At 38.6% G+C, this 19524-nt stretch overlaps 3 protein-coding genes across 3 annotated transcripts in view; 1 reads left to right on the forward strand and 2 right to left on the reverse strand.

Annotated features, from left to right (window-relative positions):
• The window catches only part of LOC135080469 (serine/threonine-protein kinase D1), a 128782-nt gene that overhangs the window by 23687 nt on the left and 85571 nt on the right, over positions 1–19524 (forward strand). The gene's annotated exons all lie outside the window — the stretch shown is intronic.
• LOC135080338 (juvenile hormone esterase-like) lies at positions 2697–5221 on the reverse strand. The gene is made up of 6 exons (XM_063974990.1): positions 5147–5221; positions 4746–4900; positions 4345–4658; positions 3999–4211; positions 3104–3892; positions 2697–2921 (listed from the first exon to the last, which is right to left on the reverse strand). The coding sequence occupies exons 1-6, from the start codon at positions 5190–5192 to the stop codon at positions 2777–2779; spliced, it is 1662 nt and encodes a 553-aa protein (XP_063831060.1). The 5' UTR covers positions 5193–5221; the 3' UTR covers positions 2697–2776.
• Positions 7341–17305, reverse strand: LOC135080465 (juvenile hormone esterase-like). The gene is made up of 6 exons (XM_063975103.1): positions 17223–17305; positions 9928–10076; positions 9491–9810; positions 9125–9337; positions 8252–9040; positions 7341–8080 (listed from the first exon to the last, which is right to left on the reverse strand). The coding sequence occupies exons 1-6, from the start codon at positions 17266–17268 to the stop codon at positions 7936–7938; spliced, it is 1662 nt and encodes a 553-aa protein (XP_063831173.1). The 5' UTR covers positions 17269–17305; the 3' UTR covers positions 7341–7935.

Below are 19524 nucleotides of genomic sequence, written 5' to 3' on the forward strand. Positions count from 1 at the left end.
CTAAATACTACTTCCTTCTCGTGTATTTGATTGCAAACTATTACTATAATAACGTACTAAATATAAATAAGTATACGTGGATATCTGTTATTGTCTTTCTTGCATAGTAGGTATTAAGAGTAACATTTTTCTATCATAACGAAATAAACGCAACACATGACAAGACAACCCTAGCGCGACGGCCGAGCGTGCGAGCGAGAGAGGTATGCAAAGCGAGGTACATACATGAGTTTACCTTCTGTTATATTTTGTGTTGCTAACGAATAGGTATTACTTAAATAGAGATAATTACTTTGCATTTTTAGGGCAGAAATTCTGCGAAATCTTGGTTTGAAATAATATGTACTTTGTGAAGGCGGTTGGGTCGAAGCTAGTACTAAAAATATCATAATATTTTTAGTTTGTGGCTTTGTGTTATATTGGTTTATGGAATATTACTAATATAAAAATGCAACTTATCTTTCACTAATAATTAATTTAATTAATTAATTATTTGTCGGCCGTTTGGTGTAGTAGTTCTAAAAGGGACTACTATGCCGAGAGGTCCCGGGTTCGATTCCCAGCCGGGCAGAAATTGAAATGATGAATTTTAATTTCTGTGATGGGTCTGGGTGTTACTAGTATAATATGTATGTATTTAAAACGTATATAATGTAGTATATCCGTTAAGCGAGCACCCATAACACAAGCATATTAATTGCTTACTATGGGGCTAGATAGCGTTATGTGTGAAATTGTTCAAAAATATTTATTATATTTATTATTATTATTAATTTAATACTCTTTACACTACTAATTTTTTGTATTATTTAATTTTACATCACTTAATACTTCCTTTTAATCTAGAATTTGTGGCCCGATGGCCTTTGTAAAGAACAAAAGGTAGACAAATAATTGAATTTAAAAACACATGCTAATATAATCATAATTATACCCTGAAAGTTTCACTTCAAACCGGTAACTCTAACACATACGAATTTTAACTCAAAATCTTGGGCTGATAGGACTATAACTATAAGTCCTATAAGAAGGACGGTCGGGTCGTAGTTAAAGAGGATCCAAAAAATCCGTGGGCGCTACGAGGCTAGGGAAGTTGTTTTCTTAGGTATTGCATTTATTACTTTACTAGAATTCATTGGACAAAACTTGCAAATGCAAAAAGGGTAGCAGTAAAAAGGCTTTTTAATTACATATTTATATTGATTTATTGTTTGTAATGGCACTGTGTTATTACAAGCAAAGATTGCTTGGGGTGTGTTTGAATTTTGTGCCGAGGCTTCCCAGTAAGATACCTACTTGTATTTGTAATACATTTTTGCAGGAATCCCTAAAACGTAGTATGCTCGCAGTCCTGAAGAGAACAGGAAAAGTTATGTACTCAAGTATTTTAATGTGAAACTAAGACTGAGTTGCACCACCTCTTTGTCCGTAACTATAACGAGAACCGATGGTATGGTTTTTGTATGGAGTTAGACAGACTCTTGCGTTTGTTAAAGTTAAAGTAAGATGGTGCAATCCAGCCTAAATCTGTTATATTTTATTGGCAAGAATAAGTAACTACAACAGGGTATTTGAACTTGAACTTTAATTGAGGATTGTTTAATTAATTTTGTTTCCTTTCGTTTTCAGGTATGTAAACAAAAACTATAAATTTGGAGTCTTATGGTGCCCCTCCTGGTATGTTACATAATACTATTTATCATACAAAAACTCACTAACTGTTCGTCATTATGTTATTATCGCGTAATAATTATTTGTACTGAAGTTCATACTGATACTAGAAACTGTGCCCATAATCAATGCCATGAAAACCCAATTGTCCGTGAATTAGAGTTTTATTGTAGTACATATTCTGTTTTAGATAAAATCAAAAAGTATTTGGTTAGAACTATTATAAGATTAACATACTTACTGATAACAAATTCGTGAATAGTTTATGCGAGATTATAATCATAAAAATAATTTAAACTGTGTAATGATAAGTACCTACTACTCGTAGTTAAGCAAGTATACCTCCACCTCCAGATTGAAATACAGACTGCACCCAGCCAACGCAGCATTCAGCATGTCCTCAGCAGGTTATGTTTCGGGTTTACAAAATTGTATCCATAAGAACTATTCGGGACTCATCACCACACTTTCCCACCACTGCAACTCCTGTATAGCCACTACAGCTTGGCCTTCAATGAAACCCAACCTGTGAAGGTTGAGTAGTCCCGGGGGATTGCTGTCTTAGAACCCGCAACGAATGAATCAGAAGAATATAGGAAGAGTTCGAAATACATAATATATCGACTTCCCACCGTTATTATTAAACCCTTAATATAAATGTAATGATAGATAAGGTATTAAACCCTTTTAAGAATGACGTACTGACAAACGGGATAAATTAGGGGAACCTATCATGTCATGATGTGTATCAGTCTCAATCATGGCTATACATACTCGTATTTGTCATACTAAATAAATAACGTAATTATTTTATACTTTTTAATGCACTTTTTAGTGCCTTTTAGTTTCTAAAGTCGGGTTTGTAAACGCAGTTTTTTTTATTCAGTCAACTAAACCTCAGCTTCTAAAATAAATAATACTATTAGCCAACCAAACTAACGTTAACATTATATCAGATAACAATGAAAAAAAAGCTCATGGAAAAGTTTTTTCTTCGAAAAAACAAGTAATAATATTAATGGCAATCCTGGACAAAGATCTTTTTATTGAAACAAGATAAATAGTAACGATTAATTGCATTAGTCATTGTAGTCACACTCGTACACTACACATCGGCTAAGGTTTCGAAGAAGTGGACCATCTTCTGGTCGTAGTCGCTCATGGCGCCGAAGTCGGTGGCGGGCCCGGCGATGTAGTTGTACTCCAGCGCAGGTGAAGCCGCTGCCCAACATCCATCTCTCGACGGGGTGCTGGTAATTTAAAGAAAACATGATATAATTTTACCTGTGTGTAACTACAGAAAAGAAAGATGTTCTCAATATGTTTTACCTCAGAACTTCGTCATTTATAAACTTTGAAAATGTTTCTTATTATTGAAATGATAAATAATTAATAAATATTAAAATATAATTTAAATAACATTATGACTTACTCATTCTTTATGAACATCTCCATGATATCGGTCATCCATTCTGTCATAGCTTTATCGGCGGCACTCGCAGGCCTGTACCACGAGTTGGCCTTGAGTATCCTGTTCAAGTCCTCGTAGTGGCCGGCGCCGGAGAATGTAAGGTTGAGCGCCTCCTTGACGACGCTGTAGTCGGCCTCGTAGGCGTACTTGTACAGGAACGCGGGCGCACCCCCGCCGGCCACTCGCGCCTGCGCCAGCTTGATCGCTGGGTACTGGAAGAGTGTCTCGGTGCACAACTTAACGAACTCATCCATTGTCGGGGTCGCTCTAAAATATCTTGCCATCACCTTCTTCGCCATCTCCGCCGTTACGTTCGATGGCAAACTATTTACAAGATCTGGAGACAATCCAACCAGCGGATTCGCTTGAATCGCAGCCACAGCGTTGAACTGGACCAACCTTGGACGAGTCGTTTCGCACTCGCTGCTAGTGAAGCCTATAACTAGCGGAATATACTTCCCGTTGCCGTTAGCTTGCAGAGTTTCAGGGTACTCGTTTAGGATTGTCGTAAAGTTTGCATATGGTGTCTCCACAACAGGGACGAAACTGGTTAAACCCGTTTGATCTAACACTACCCTGCTGGCGGCTATGAGAACATCGATCGGCAATTCAACAAGCTGGTCGTGGACCTCGTCGTAGTCCGTGGAGGAGATGTTCAGGGCGGAGAGGAAGAGGGCAGCCACTTGCTGAGCGTACACAGGAGACGCGCTGTAGAAGCTCTGGATAGCGGCACCGCTCATAAGAAACGCACTAAAAAGACAGAAGTATAATATATATAATAACAGATATAAAAAATCCAACCTGATTACAACAATAGAAATGAAAAACAACATGTGAATAGAGTGATTTTACAAACCGATTAAACAATCCAACGGCAGCTGGCGACAGCGTCAGAAGGTGCACACTAGCGGCACCGGAGCTCTGTCCCGCGAGCGTGACGTCGGCGGGGTTGCCTCCGAAGTAGGCCGCGTTGGCCTGCACCCAGCGCAGCAAGGTCACCATGTCGCGCAGACCATTGTTGCCGGGAATCTTCGACGTGTTCAGGGACAAGAAGCCGAGGAAGTCCAGCCTACGAAATGCAACCATAGTTACTTAGATCAATGCTTACTGTATGCTGTGTATATTCAATGAGCTACATTCATTATGTTTTATCGGATTAGAAGGCATTGGAAAAAGTAAATTGTATTGCTCAAAATACTTGCCTGTAGTTGAACGTGATTATTATAACACCTCTGCTGACCATATACTCTGGTCCACTGAAGTCTGCGTCGCCGGACCCGCAGACCCAAGCGCCTCCGTGAACGAACACTAAGATCGGTAGCCCACCCATACAACTCGCACCTGTGTGGATGTCCGGGAGGGCATCTATTGGGACGTGTATGTTGGCATGGATGCAAGCTTCGCTGATGCCTTGCGGCTGCACCAGGGAGCCAAATAATATGTTATTGTTCGGGCAGGCGGGTCCTTCGGTTGTTGCTTTAAAGTCCCCAATCCAAGGTTCAAGTGGTTGAAGTTCCTGTGAATTTAGTACGTTTTTAATTATTTAAGGGAAAAAATCCACAGTTTTTATGGAAAATAAGGATTGAACGAATTACCAACTAACCTGAAAGCGCAGGTTTCCCAGGGGCTGCTTGGCGTAAGGCACTCCTCGGAAACTGGCGTACTGCGAGCCATCCTGCGCCAGCCGCTTGGCGCCGCACACCCATCCCGCTCGCGTGCGCGCACGCACCTCGCACTGCCTTGATGTAGCCACCGCCACTATTTACAATTATATTAAATTAAGAAAGTCTTTTGAAAATAATCTCGTAAAATCATCCATAGATTTCTAATTATTCGTTTCAAATTCGATCGAAGAATCGTTTTAAATAAACTGTAAAGAACACTAAGCAGGTTAAGCAGGAGGTATTCTAGATTTTTAATGTAATATTGAATCGACTGCAAAAACACATTATGCAGAAACATTGTTAAACAAATTAAATGCTTTTTTTTATTTTATTTACTTACCGAAAGCAACAAAAAGAGCAGCGACGAAGACAGCTGGGCTAGCCATATTGTTGGATACTGAATACACTTCTCGAGACAGTGATAGCCCCAGTTGGTATACTTTTATTTATTTAAATAGGGTTCCCACTTGATCATTTTATCATAGACTAGCTTTCCGCCCGCGGCTTCCCCCGCGTGGACTACATTATATACCTAGCCTATAGTGGACCCGTGAACATTTTATGGTTCTATCTTTTACGAAAACCAGAAAAGTTACGTACGCAAAATAAGTAACTTTTCTGGTTGATTTTTTACACCTTGTATCCGAAAAACTCAAATATTTTATGGAACCCTATTTTTTTCCAAAATAACATTTAGTCTATGTTATTCGTGGATAATGTAGCTTTCGAATGGTGAAAGAATTTTTAACAACGATCCAGTAGTTTTTGAGCCTATTCATTACAACCAAACAAACAAACAAAGTTTTCCTCTTTATAATATTAGTGTAGATGCAACCTAAAATTGCGGTGTCTTAATTTTAAAGTAATATCTGTTTTAATTTTTGTTTCTTTAGATACTGTTGGGAACCGATAGGTGGACTGACCTCTTCAAACCTTAAGTTCGAACTCCTATGTTCTTCTGATTAATTTCGTTGCAGATCCAATGCCAGTTAAACTGTACCCGGGACAAACTTGACCTTCACTGGGGTTTTTATTGGAGATCAAGTTGTAGGTCCTGGCTGAGGTGTTCAAAAACTAATGATAACATCTAGACGTCACAAAAATCTGAAAAATTTGGGTAGGTACCTAAGCATAAATCCTCACTAGAAACTGTAAAAACAATTGAGTACGTACACCATTGCTTTTAAGAATTTCATTCACCTGAATGCGACCTGTCGGAAAGTCATTGTTTTCAATGACCTACGCACCCGTACACAAAACTGAAGTTACTTTGGCTACGCGGCTGCTAAAAAAAAATTGGGTTTAAAATGCTTAAAAACCCTTCCTATTTTAGATCTGACTTCCAGCTACTGTAGCTGAGCTACGTTTATAATTCTTCTTTTCCCACGTACCTACAAAGTAGTTCAGGGGCCTGATGTTTGAAGAAATTGTCAAAGCACTGCCCTCTTTAGGACTTTTTGGAGAGTCAAGAATGTTTTTTTCTTTCTGTATCCATTATCATTACTTTTTGAACATCCCTAGTATGTAACGAACCCTGAAGATTCGGCCAAACCAACGCGTGCAGCTCGCGTCGTCGATGGCCACAGGACGCGCGACCTGTCATTGGCCTATGCACGCGCAGTGATCGCCATCGCCGACGCGATCTTTACGCGTTGGTTTGGTTTGCGTCATTCTTCCAGCGTTAAACGCATTGATCGCAATCGCGCACGCAAGCTGATCGCGTTGGTTTGGCCGAACCTTAAGAAAAGCTAATTACTGTAATGACCATACACAAAATTGCAGCTGTGTGTACTGCTCAAATAAATGATATCATTCCAAGTAAGCACTATGTAGGCATTACTTGTTTTTATAGATTTATTGCATTACTAGAAATTATTAAAGTGGAGAAAATTTGCAAATGCAAAAAGGTAGCAATAATAAAACATTTTACTTACATATTTATTTATATTGATCACAAGTTAAAACACAAGTAGGTACTTATTTGTGTAAATATCTATCCATTAGTAGTCCATACGTGTTACTCAGCAGCACATGCCTTTCCAAGCTACAAACTTGGTTAAATTATGGTACTGGTAGTGGTCCTAACAACATAATGTATTACTCAAAAATATCTCGACTCGACTGATCAAATATGACTGGCCTATTAGATAAAAAATTGACGTGTTTTGTAAAAGATGTATGATTTTTGATTTTATCTATTGAAAAGCAGTGCGTTGGTCTGCACCTAGCGCAGCATTCAGCATGGGCCTGTTGTTGCCGGACACCTTGGTTGTGTTTAGGGATTGCAATAAAAAATAAACGTAACCATAAGAACTGCTGCTACTCTGACCATGGGGTGCCAATAGTCGCGCGGCAACCGGTCGCCGTCGCCGCTCTTCGGAACTAACTCTTAGGGCTATATTTCACCGGGACACCATGGCGACGCAACCAGTCGCCGGCTACCAACAAAATGTATACAGCTCTATAGAGAGTTACTCACCTGGTGTCCGTTTGGTTGCGCATAGCTGCATACATTTTGTTGGTAGCGGCGACTGGTTGCGCCGCCATGGTGTCCCGGTGAAATATAGCCCTTACGACACCGCTGCTTTGCTCCGACTCCCTTGCACCGTATAAGCCCTGTTTGATTCAGTCAACTAACACTCAGGTTCTAAGTTTCGGAATATTATTAGCCCACCAAAGTAACGTTGTAATAATACATATAGTTAAAAAGGATAAAAAAGCTCATTAAAATTTGTCCTTTTCCTTCAAAATACAGTTGTTTTTATATCTTGCAACCAGTTTTTTTTATTTTTTTTATTTGGCTTACAAAACTGGGTACAATCAAATATCATGCAAAAGTAAGTAATGAATGTAAAATCAATTCACACTGATTTACCCTACTCGACGTAAGCACAATATGCATATAAAAATAATCAATTAAACCACCTTAAATTAAGAATATTACACAGATAAACCAGATCTTACAACAGAACTAAACAAAATTTAGACTAATTTTAGACTATTTTAAATAAAGAATAGCCGTATTGATACGGCGCTTGGCGGAGACGAGAGAACCAAAAAAGTTGTGACCAGATAAATAAATACATAGTATAAATTAATTATATTAGTCAATGTAGTCACACTCGTACACTACACATCGGCTAAGGTGTCGAAGAAGTGGACCATCTCCTGGTCGTAGTCGCTCATGGCGCCGAAGTCGGTGGCGGGCCCGGCGATGTAGTTGTACTCCAGCGCACATGATGCCGCTCCCCAACATCCATCTCTCGACGGGGTGCTGGTAATTTAAATAGAACATCTAAAATAAAGTACCTATGTGTAACACCTTTTACTGACTTCACAAAAGGAAGATGTTCTCTATGTGACGTGTTACCCTTAATCTTTTAATTAAAATGATATTATTAAAATCGAAGTCAGATAATGTTATTTCATAAAAAATATGACTTACTTATACTTTATGAATGTCTCCAAGATATCGGTCATCCATCCTGTCATAGCTTCATCGGCGACACTGGCAGGTACAGGCCACGAGTTCACCTTGAATATTCTGTTGAAGTCCTCCGTGTGGCCGGCGCCGGAATATGTGAGGTTCAACGCCTCCTTGATGACGCTGTACTCGGCCTCGTAGGCGTACTTGTACAGGAACGCGGGCGCACCTCCGCTGGCCGCGCGCGCCTGCGCCAGCTTGATCGCCGGGTACTGAATGAGCGTCTCGCTGCACAACTTAATGTACTCGTCCATTGTCGGGGTCCCGTTAAAATATCTTGCCAACACCTTCGTCGCCATCTCCGCCGTTACGTTCGATGGCAAACTATATAAAAGCGCTGGAGACAACCCAATCAGTGGATTCTCTTGGATCGTAGCCACAACGTTTAACTCGGATAATCTTGGACGAATCATCTCGCACTCGTCGCTGGTAAAGCCTATAACTAGCGGAATATGCTTCCCGTTGCCGTTAGCTTGCAGAGTTTCTGGGTACTCGCTTAGGATTGTCGTAAAGTTTGCATATGGTGTCTCCACAACTGGGACGAAACTAGTTAAACCAGTTTGATCTAACACTACCCTGCTGGCGGCTTTGAGAACATCGATCGGCAATTCAACAAGCTGGTCGTGGACCTCGTCGTAGTCCGTGGAGGTGATGTTCAGAGCGGAGAGGAAGAGGGCAGCCACTTGCTGAGCGTACACAGGAGACGCGCTGTAGAAGCTCTGGACAGCGACACCGCTCATAAGAAACGCACTAGAAGGATATGAGTGTTCTGTGATTATAATTACAACAAAAGAAATTAAAAACAAGATCACATGAATAAAGTGTTATACAAACCGATTAAATAATCCAACAGCGGCTGGCGACAGCGTCAGAAGGTGCACACTGCCGGAGCCGGCGCTCAGCCCCGCCAGCGTGACGTCGGCGGGGTTGCCTCCGAAGTAGGCCGCGTTGGCCTGCACCCAGCGCAGCAAGGTCACCATGTCGCGCAGACCATTGTTCCCGGGAATCTTCGACGTGTTCAGGGACAAGAAGCCGAGAAAGTCCAGCCTACAAAATGTAATCATAGTTAATTAGATCAATGTTTACTGTGTGCTGTGTAATGTACACGCATGCTGCTGCATTCATGATGTTTGATCAGATTAAAAGGCATTGGAAAAAGTAAATAAATGAATATAAAATCGTATTGTCCATAATACTTGCCTGTAGTTGAACGTGATTATTATAACACCTCTGCTGACCAAATACTCTGGTCCATTGAAGTCTGCGTCGCCGGACCCGCAGACCCAGCCGCCTGCGTGAATGAACACCAAGATCGGTAGCCCTCCAGTACAGTTGGTACTCGCACCAGTTTGCGTGTTCGGGAGGGCATCTATTGGGACGTGTATGTTGGCATGGATGCAAGCTTCGCTGATGCTCTGCGGCTGCACAAGTGAGCCAAAGTAGATATCATAGTTCGGGCAGGCAGGCCCTTCGGATGTTGCATTAAAGTCCTCGATCCAAGGGTCAAGTGGTTGAAGTTCCTGTGAATTTTGTACGTTTTTAATTATTAAGAAAAAAAAATTATAGTCTTTTCATGGAATTCTATATTATGGTTAGACTATTATGAAAAATGAGCATTGCACGAATTATCTACTGACCTGAAAGCGCAGCTCTCCCAGGGGCTGCTTGGCGTAAGGCACTCCTCGGAAACTGGCGTACTGCGAGCCATCCTGCGCCAGCCGCTTGGCGCCGCACACCCATCCCGCTTGCGTGCGCGCACGCACCTCGCACTGCGTTGATGTAGACACTAAGTACAATATTATAAGTTTACGAAAAGCTTTATGGAAAAAGATACTATTAAATTAATAAATATTGAAATAGGAACTGTGCATTGGCTTTTCCTGTATAGGTCGCACAACTTTTTTCATTTAATTTCCTCTGCTACTATATCTCACTCCTTCTCAGTCTCAGCAGTACGGCTCTGGAACGGCCTTCCGGCGAGTTTGCGAAAAGCAACCTCCAAATTTACATTCAAAAAGGCTCTGCGCAACTATTTCAAAGACTAAAACTTTTTTCTTTTTTTTTTCTTATCTCTGACATGTGTTATGTGTACGCCAATAATAATATTATGTTTATGTAACTATGTGTATGTCTATTATATTAATATGTATTCGTATGTTATTTATTCTATCTAATGCTATGTAAGTAGGTATATTAATTAAACGTCATATTTATTACACCGCCTTAGTCTCTCTACTCGACCTGTGGTTGACTGGCAGATAATGCCACCTGGCATTAAGTCCGCCACTGTACATATGCATGTGCAAAAGTGTAAATAAATAAAAAAAATATATATCTCAGCACTAGCTGATAAGTGTCCCGAAGTAGTGGCAAGCTTTATTTCGCCCATGCATAACTACTTACCCTAAAAGTACCCTCGAGAATGGATACCCGAAAAATTACCCTTAAAGTTTTCTTCAAATTATAATATGAAAGACAATCTCCATGTCACCTAGATACATTCCATAGCAGCTGTAATAGACATTTAGGTACATACATTTACCAATTTTGGTGATAAATAAATAGGCATTTTGTATTAGTTTTTGTATAACGCCTGAACAAAAACAAAGGGTAATATTTTGGTGTTATACATAGATTTCGAATATAAAAAATATATAATTTAACTAATTAAGACATGACAAAAAAACTGAGGTATGTCTCGTTTCTGTCGGGCCTGGGTCACAGATGTGACCGTTCTTCTTTCAATTAAAAAAGTGGTTGATCGAGCAGGCGTTCTATAAAATTGACGAACTGTTTGGAATTTAATTATTATTGACACTGTTACTTACTATTTATTTTGACATATAATTGACATTAATTCTATTTGTAAATATTAATTTATTTGGACATGATGTGTAGTTATTTCTTATTAATACTGCAATTGTTTATTATTAATAAGAAAATATATTGAAAATTTGACATGTAATGAACATCTATACTTATAATAAATCTGTAGAGAGGTCAATTCTGTACATGAAATATACAGGGTGTTTGGCGCATCGTGTGCCAAAATGATTTGGCGGATAGAATGGGTCATTTCCTATATTTTCAGCCCCCATAACACGTTCCATACCAGGCGGCTACTTTTAAATTAATTTTTTTAGTAATTTCACCAAAATACCCAAATCGCATCATTTAATTTCGATTTCAAAAAAAAACTACTAAGCGCAGCCCTAAAGTAAATATTTTGTTTTGACGTGCATTAATGTAGGGTTGCATCAAATCTAAATTTATTGGCAAATATCATCTAGTTTTTTTAAAATTCAGCTTTGAAGTTTTCCGAAAAGTTAAAAATGGACTGAACATTTAAGTTTACAAGGGTATAATTTTTTTTTTAAAAGAGATAGCGATCTTCGGATTTTATCAAAACTTCTCTAGTCTATCCTCATTCAAACGGTATACTAATCTTGTTTAAATAATAACAACAACTTCACAAATTCCTTAAATTAGTGCATTGACTCTACTCAGACTGATTTGCGAAATTTGTGTTTATAGCTCCTTTTTGTGTGAATAGCACGTAGAACACCTAACAGGTAAAAATTATTTATCTTATGCAATGTAAAAACCTTTTATCTATCGTTTTTCAATGTGGATTTCTTGAAATTAAAGACGAAAATAATTATTTTGATCGTTTATTAATTATTACAAATTTTGTTCAAAATGTCCGCCTCGGCAACGTATACACTCAAGACATCTTCTTCTAATTTCGACTGTTGTCGTATGCAGCCACATTTCTCTTTTTATTACTAATAAGGCGCTTTCTATTCGTTGTAGTTTTTCTATTGTTTGAATCCGTTACGTACACCAGTTCTTTAGCTTGTCCCCAGACGTAAAAATCGAACGGAGTTAGGTCTGGGGAACGTGTAGGCCACTGTATAGGGCCATCTCTTCCAATCCACGAGTAGAAAACGCCTTTGTAGTAATAAAAAGAGAAAATTAGAAGAAGATGTCGTGAGTGTATACGTTGCCGAGGCCATTTTGAACAAAATTTGTAATAATTAATAAACGATCAAAATAATTATTTTCGTCTTTAAATTCAAGAAATCCACATTGAAAAACGATTGGGAAAAGGTTTTTACATTGCATAAGATAAATATTTTTTACCTGTAGGTGTTAAACGTGCTATTCACACATAAAGGGGCTATAAACACAAATTTCGCAAATCAGTCCGAGTAGAGTCAATGCACTAATTTAAGTAATTTGTAAAGTTGTTGTTATTATTTAAACAAGATTAGTATACCGTTTGAATGAGGATAGACTAGAGAAGTTTTGATAAAATCCGAGGATCGCTATCTCTTTTAAAAAAAATATTATACCCATGTAAACTTAAATGTTCAGTCCGTTTTTAACTTTTCTGAAAACTTCAAAGCTGAATTTTAAAAAAACTAGATGATATTTGCCAGTAAATTTAGATTTAATGCAACCCTACATTAATGCACGTCAAAACAAAATATTTACTTTAGGGCTGCGCCTAGTAGATTTTTTTTAATCGAAATTAAATGATGCGATTTGGGTATTTTGGTGAAATTACTAAAAAAAATAATTTAAAAGTAGCCGCCTGGCATGGAACGTGTTATGGGGGCTGAAAATATAGGAAATGACCCATTCTATCCGCCAAATCATTTTGGCACACGATGCGCCAAACACCCTGTATTTTCAAAATAAAAAAATAAAACCGACTTCAAATGCGTGAACACAAAAAAATACTAAAAATTAAAAATATTGCGCATAAAAAAGTTCGTCCCCAATTTTCCACCCTTGGGGGTTGTTTTTTCTATCATTAAATTTAAATGGGACCACCCTTGAGGTATTACCTATACGCCGAAAAAAGATTTGTTCAAATCGGTTCATAATTGGCGGAGTTATCGCGTAACAAACATAGAAAAAAAAAAAAAAACATACGGGTCGAATTGAGAACCTCCTCCTTTTTTGAAGTCGGTTGATAACTATCAGAGGGTGATTAGTGATCGATACTGATGCCAAAAATGCAATCAGTAAAATTTTTGTCTGTCTGTCTGTCTGTCTGTCTGTCTGTCTGTCTGTCTGTCTGTCTGTCTGTCTGTCTGTCTGTCTGTCTGTCTGTCCGTCTGTATGTTCCTTATAGAAACAAAAACTACTCGACGGATTTTAACGAAACTTGGTACAATTATTCTTCATACTCCTGGACAGGTTATATTATACTTAGGAATTCCCACGGGAACAGGAATTAGCGGGAAAATCCTTTTGTATGAAAAATCTAAACCGCTTAAGTTAGACGCTTGAAATGTGGCATGTAGGTAGAGATGTGCCGCTGAGAAAGTTCTCGTTCCCGGCAATATTCCCAGTGAGAATATTCTCGAGAACCGAGAACGCTCCCGAGAATATTCTCAGTGTTCTCGACTGAATGCATTTAGTTTTAATTTTAATTTTGTTGTTTATATGTGATATTATCTGTAATGTTTCGATGTTTTATTAACTGGGCGTTAAGACTAGTCGTAAACAAGGCATGAAACGTGTGAGTGAGATATTGCTGTCTTGCTCACTCTTTTCGTAGCGAACGCGCACCGCCGCTTTAGGACTCGGCTACGGTATATGAACATCAGTGTGCCTCTGAGTTTTAAGGCCCTTGCCACCCTGGCAGATTGCAAGCGGATTCAAAGTGGATTTAAAGCGGAGTGGCGACGCGACGGAGAAGCCGCGTGAAAAGATCGTAAAGCTTCCCAAAGACTGCCCAGCCGAGCTGGATTCGATGATTGACTATTATTGTCAACAACCTCGAGTGTAGAGTCTCCAACTTATAGAGGAGTGGGTGCAACACGGTCTTTAGACATGATTTTTAAATCTTGTCCATGTTCATTTTGAGACCCACTTGTTGAGAGACTCTGTTGAGACCATCGAGCATTGTGCCTAGATCTTCCACGATCTCAGCCATGACTACGATATCGTCTGATGTCTGGGTGATGTACTCATCATCATCATCATTTCAGCCATAGGACGTCCACTGCTGAACATAGGCCTCCCCCAATGCTTTCCATGTTGATCGATTGGTAGCGGCCTGCATCCAGCGCTTCTCTGCTACCTTTACGATGTCGTCGGTCCACCTTGTAGGTGGACGTTCCACGGTGTGTTTTCCGGTACGCGGCCTCCATTCCAGAACCTTTCTGCCCCATCGACCGTCAGTTCTGCGTACTATGTTCCCTGCCCATTGCCACTTCAGCTTGCTAATCCGTCGGGCTATGTCAGCGACTTTGGGTTGTTTACGGATCTCCTCATTTCTGATTCGATCTCGCAAAGAAACACCAAGGGTGGTGGGTGATCTACTCGCCGTTGATATTTATGCTGAATCCGCTCCAGCCCAGAAGCTTGGAAACATCTTCCAGGGCGGTGGTGATGACGTCTCCCTGTCTCATCCCTCGCTGCAACTGGATAGTTTTCGGGTCCTGATCTTAAAACGGACTGTCACTGTGGCGTGTTTGTACAAGCCTTTCAACTCTTTAATGTATCAATAGTCAATTTGGCACAATTGAAGAGACTGAAGCACTGCCCATGTTTCAAACGAATCGAAGGCTTTCTCATAGTTCACAAACGCAAAGTGGCTGATTATACTCCTTGATCTTCCGTATAATCTGCAGTTGCGTATATTATTATGGTATATGGTAGTTACTAAAGCCTTTTCGGAAACTGGCTTGTTCGGGGGGCTGAAAGTTGTCGAGCCTGCTAACGTGACAATTCGTAATGACTATCGAAAACAGCTTGTAGACATGGCTCAGAAGCGAAATGGGTCTATAATTCTTCAACAAGGTTTTGTCACTTTTTTTGAAGAGGAGTATTACCATTCTTCTAAGTGTCGGATCAATCTAGCTAGCACTTATTTTCTATAAAAATGTGTCAAATGATCCGTCAGACAGGCTATCCACAACTTATCCAGAAGTGGCGAAACAGGCCCTTACTAAGCGATTGTGAAATATGCCCTTAATGTCAAATAAGAATAGTTTAAAAAACTAATAACACGCTTTTAGTTACTATCAGCACTAAAAAGCCAAAAATCATCAGGATCCTGGACATCATCTAGCATTAAAGTGCTCGAAAAGACAAATCCAATGAATCCAAACTCGATGAGTTTCCGCCGTTTCGTTTAGAAGTTCTTTTGGCCACCTTCCAGTCCCATCATCAGACCAGCTGGTACCACAATATTGTATTGTCATTTCTAATCTACATATAATTGCCAAGTTTCATGATGATACAATACTTAGAAGTGCGTGTAATTCAGATTCTAAGATTCCATTACATAGTTAGTTACATACACGACGACCTAATAAGAGCGTGTTAAAAACGAAAAAATGGACAGATACATTATTTAATTACGTGTAAAAAGAAATTTCTGTCATCTTACATATCATTAAAACGACATTTCACGACGAAAAAAATAAAATATAATAAAGGTGCAGTTGCCAAGAATATTGCCGAGAAAGTTCCCGAGAATATTCTCGGGAACACTGAGAATATAGCCTTTCACTGCAAATAGCGTGTATTGTTTAATATACACTTATCTGTTGACTTAATTTAATACTATTTTACTTAAGAAAGTTTGTTTATTTCCATTTGATAAACATGATTCTCAACCTTTCTCACTTAGGAGAACGCTCCCGGGAACGCTCCCGAGAATATTCTCAGTTGAGAGAGCGTTCTCGGGAACGGCACATCAATACATGTAGGTACCTTAGTAAACTTAAAGCTTAGTTACAACACGTAATTCCCGAAATTCCCACGGGATCGGGAATTAGCGGGAAAATCCTTTTGTATGAAAAATCTGAACCGCTTAAGGTAGACGCTTGAAATTTGGCAGGCAGGTACCTTAGTAAACTTAAAGCTTAGTTACAACAGGATATTGCAAAATTCTCACGGGAACGGGAGTTAGCGCGAAAAAAACATTTGTATGAAAAAATCTAAACCGCGTAAGATAGATGAAGGGGGTAAAACGGGATCCACGCGTACGAAGTCACGGGCGGCCGCTAGTTATGAATAAATTTCTTATTCTTATTCTAAACTCAGTCTGAACTGAGTTACGAGGGTTAGAAGTTTGATGATTTTCAACCGACTTCAAAAAAGGAGGAGGTTCTCAATTCGACCCGTATGTTTTTTTTTTTTTTTTTTTCTATGTTTGTTACGCGATAACTCCGCCAATTATGAACCGATTTGAACAAATCTTTTTTCGGCGTATAGGTAATACCTCAAGGGTGGTCCCATTTAAATTTAATAATAGAAAAAACAACCCCCAAGGGTGGAAAATTGGGGATGAACTTTTTTATACGCAATATCTCCGCCGATTATAAATCAATTTGAACGATTGTTTTTTTGTTGAATAGGTATTATCAAAAGGGTGGTTTCATGCGAATTTGAAGAAAATATTTCACCCCCAAGGGTGGAAAATTGGGGATGAACTTTTTTATACGCAATATTTTTAATTTTCAGTTTTTTTTTGTGTTCACGCATTTGAAGTCGGTTTTATTTTTTTTAAAAGTTATACATACTAGATTTGTTTTTTGCGCTCAAGTTTTGTAAGAAATTGCAACAAAATAGTGACATTGTATGTGTAAACAAACAATACCATCCATTAAACTTAAAGGCTCCAGACATCAATGTGGAGCAGAATCAGCGCAATAAAAAAAAATAGCGCAATATTTTGTTGCAATTTCTTACAAAAATTGCGCGCAAAAAGCAAATCTAGTATGTAAAATCATCAAACTTCTAACGCTCGTAACTCAGTTCAGACTGAGTTTAGAGGTATACATGTCATAGTAAGTTTGGTTTATTACGCTATTTTTGTAATCAAAAAACAAAGTTTGGTCGATTGCCGCGCGAAAAAAAAAAGACGCCACCTTCCATATAAAATCTGGCATTGCCATTTACTCACCAAATGCAGCCAAAAGAGCAGCGGCGAAGACAACTGAGCTAGCCATGTTGGTGGAAAGTGAAGACACTCCTAGAGCCGGTGTTGGCCACAGTTTATATCGTTTTTCTAATATACGTTAAGATAAGATAAGCATTTATTGTTAATTGTGTTGATTTTCGGACATTTTATCATTCTAATTTAGCAGGGTTCCCACTTTAACGTTGTATATTTAACTGTGGAAACTTAATTGGTTTATGTGTTTTCTTACTGCACCTAAGTTAAATTATATTGTAACTGTATGTTTCCCAAAAATAAATAAATAAATACATGCTTTTCTTTTTTACACACGCATATGTTATAAGTATTATAATTAAGCCTGTGAATTGATATTAAGGCTGGAAATTGTTTTTTTTTTCACATTGCAATGTTAATGGCATGATGAACTTATGCAATAATACCAGCTGACCAAAAAAAATCTTTCACTTACTTATCTATATTACGTATATTGTTAGTATAGAAGCAAAATTATAGAATAAGAATAAGAAAAACTTTATTTGACACAAAAAATAAAAATGAAAAACAGAACAAAGGGACATAAAACTATACATACACGAATATTTTTGTGCCAAAAAGGCGCCCGCTCGGCATTAATCGAGCCACGAGTGCATGCACGCGTGCCCCGACGCTGGTTTTCAGCGGGGGCCTCTCCAACCAACATTTTAAATTAAAAAAAAAAACATTAAACAATACATCGACAAGAGTGCGCCACTATCTCTTTGCACAATAATTACAACAAGAAAACAAAATTATGAAATTACAATAGTGTACAACACTGGAGGCGACTCATGACGCTAGCCCCCCAAGACAAAATGCACTTTTTAAAACGAATCGAAAATCGAATCTGTCAAAAAATCCATAAAAAAAAGGCTTTTCGATCGCTTTTAGACTGACTTGCAATTATAAAGTGCATAATATGCATATTATTTCGACCTATGTGCTTGTGCACCAGCCGTCACATGCTGACTTATTGGAGTTCTTGGCTTATACAATAAAGCAACAAGAAGCTTAAAAATAAATTATAGCTTGCCCTACTATTTTTTTTTATGTGACAATAGTGGAAGTGTAGCTTGTACTGTCACGATTGGATATCGATTAACCTGCTTTAAACTTAAGATACAATATTTTGATCTGCAATGAAATTAGTGATTTAGTTTTTAAGATGAGAACTGAATTCGTCAACCATGTGTTTTTTTTTTCAATACTCGCGCGCATAAAATATAATATTGACGTCATCTTCACTGGTAATTAGGCTTTATTTATTAATTGAATCCAAATAAACTCTAATAAATACATACTAATTAGAGAAGTTAATTACACAATTTAGTTTATAATAATTTGTTTAATTTTTCCACTAATTTTATTTTTTTAATTAGGTAATTTCATTATTAATTAACATAAAAAAATTGGCCAAGTGCGTGTCGTACCACGCGCAGTGTAGGGTTCCATAGTTGTCCGTCTTTACCACAATATATTTCAAAAGCAAGCAATTACGAGTACCTTCATCTAAAGTCACTTTTCATATTTTCTTCTAAGGATTTTTTATGAGGTATGAAATTTTATAATACATGAGTTAAATGACTATTACCAGGTCTGTTCATCTCCGCGAGTTTGCATCGAAAACAAAACACGCGCGACGACCCCTCCTGTAGGCCTAAGATGCGCGCTGTGATAAGCGGTTATCACTCCATTTTATCAATTTTGCCCATACATTTTGACGTCGATAAAAGTTATCACGACGCGCATCTTAGGCGTACTGAGGTACCTAATCGACAGGACAATCACGAGCGAATATTGACGGACGCACGTGTATTCTTCACCCATTTGCATTGTAAAGACAATAAACTATATGTAAAAACGGTGGTGTAATTAATACTGTGCAGTATTTTTTAACTGCCTGAATAAAAACACAAAATATCACATGCTTAATCATGTATTTACTCCATCATTTTCCGCAGTTTGGCACTTCACGTCACACATCATTTTACTGAAGTCAGCCCTATTCCTTCGGCGGAGTACCGAACACTGACGTTTGTCAACAAAATGGTGCTCAACTATTGAGACAAGCTAAATTATACCATATTGTTAACGATATTAAGCATACATTCTTCATTCAACCTTTGCGAAGAAAATCTTCTGTACGTAGTACTTGTTATTATTCTGTACTATTACCAGGCCTGTTCATCTCCGCGAGTTTACATCGAAAACAAAACACGCACGATGGCCCGCCTACAGGATACTATTCGACAAGGCCTCACATACGAGC

The sequence above is a fragment of the Ostrinia nubilalis genome, chromosome 18 (genome assembly GCF_963855985.1).
Source record: "Ostrinia nubilalis chromosome 18, ilOstNubi1.1, whole genome shotgun sequence".
In the NCBI taxonomy this organism is placed as follows: Eukaryota; Metazoa; Arthropoda; class Insecta; order Lepidoptera; family Crambidae; genus Ostrinia; species Ostrinia nubilalis.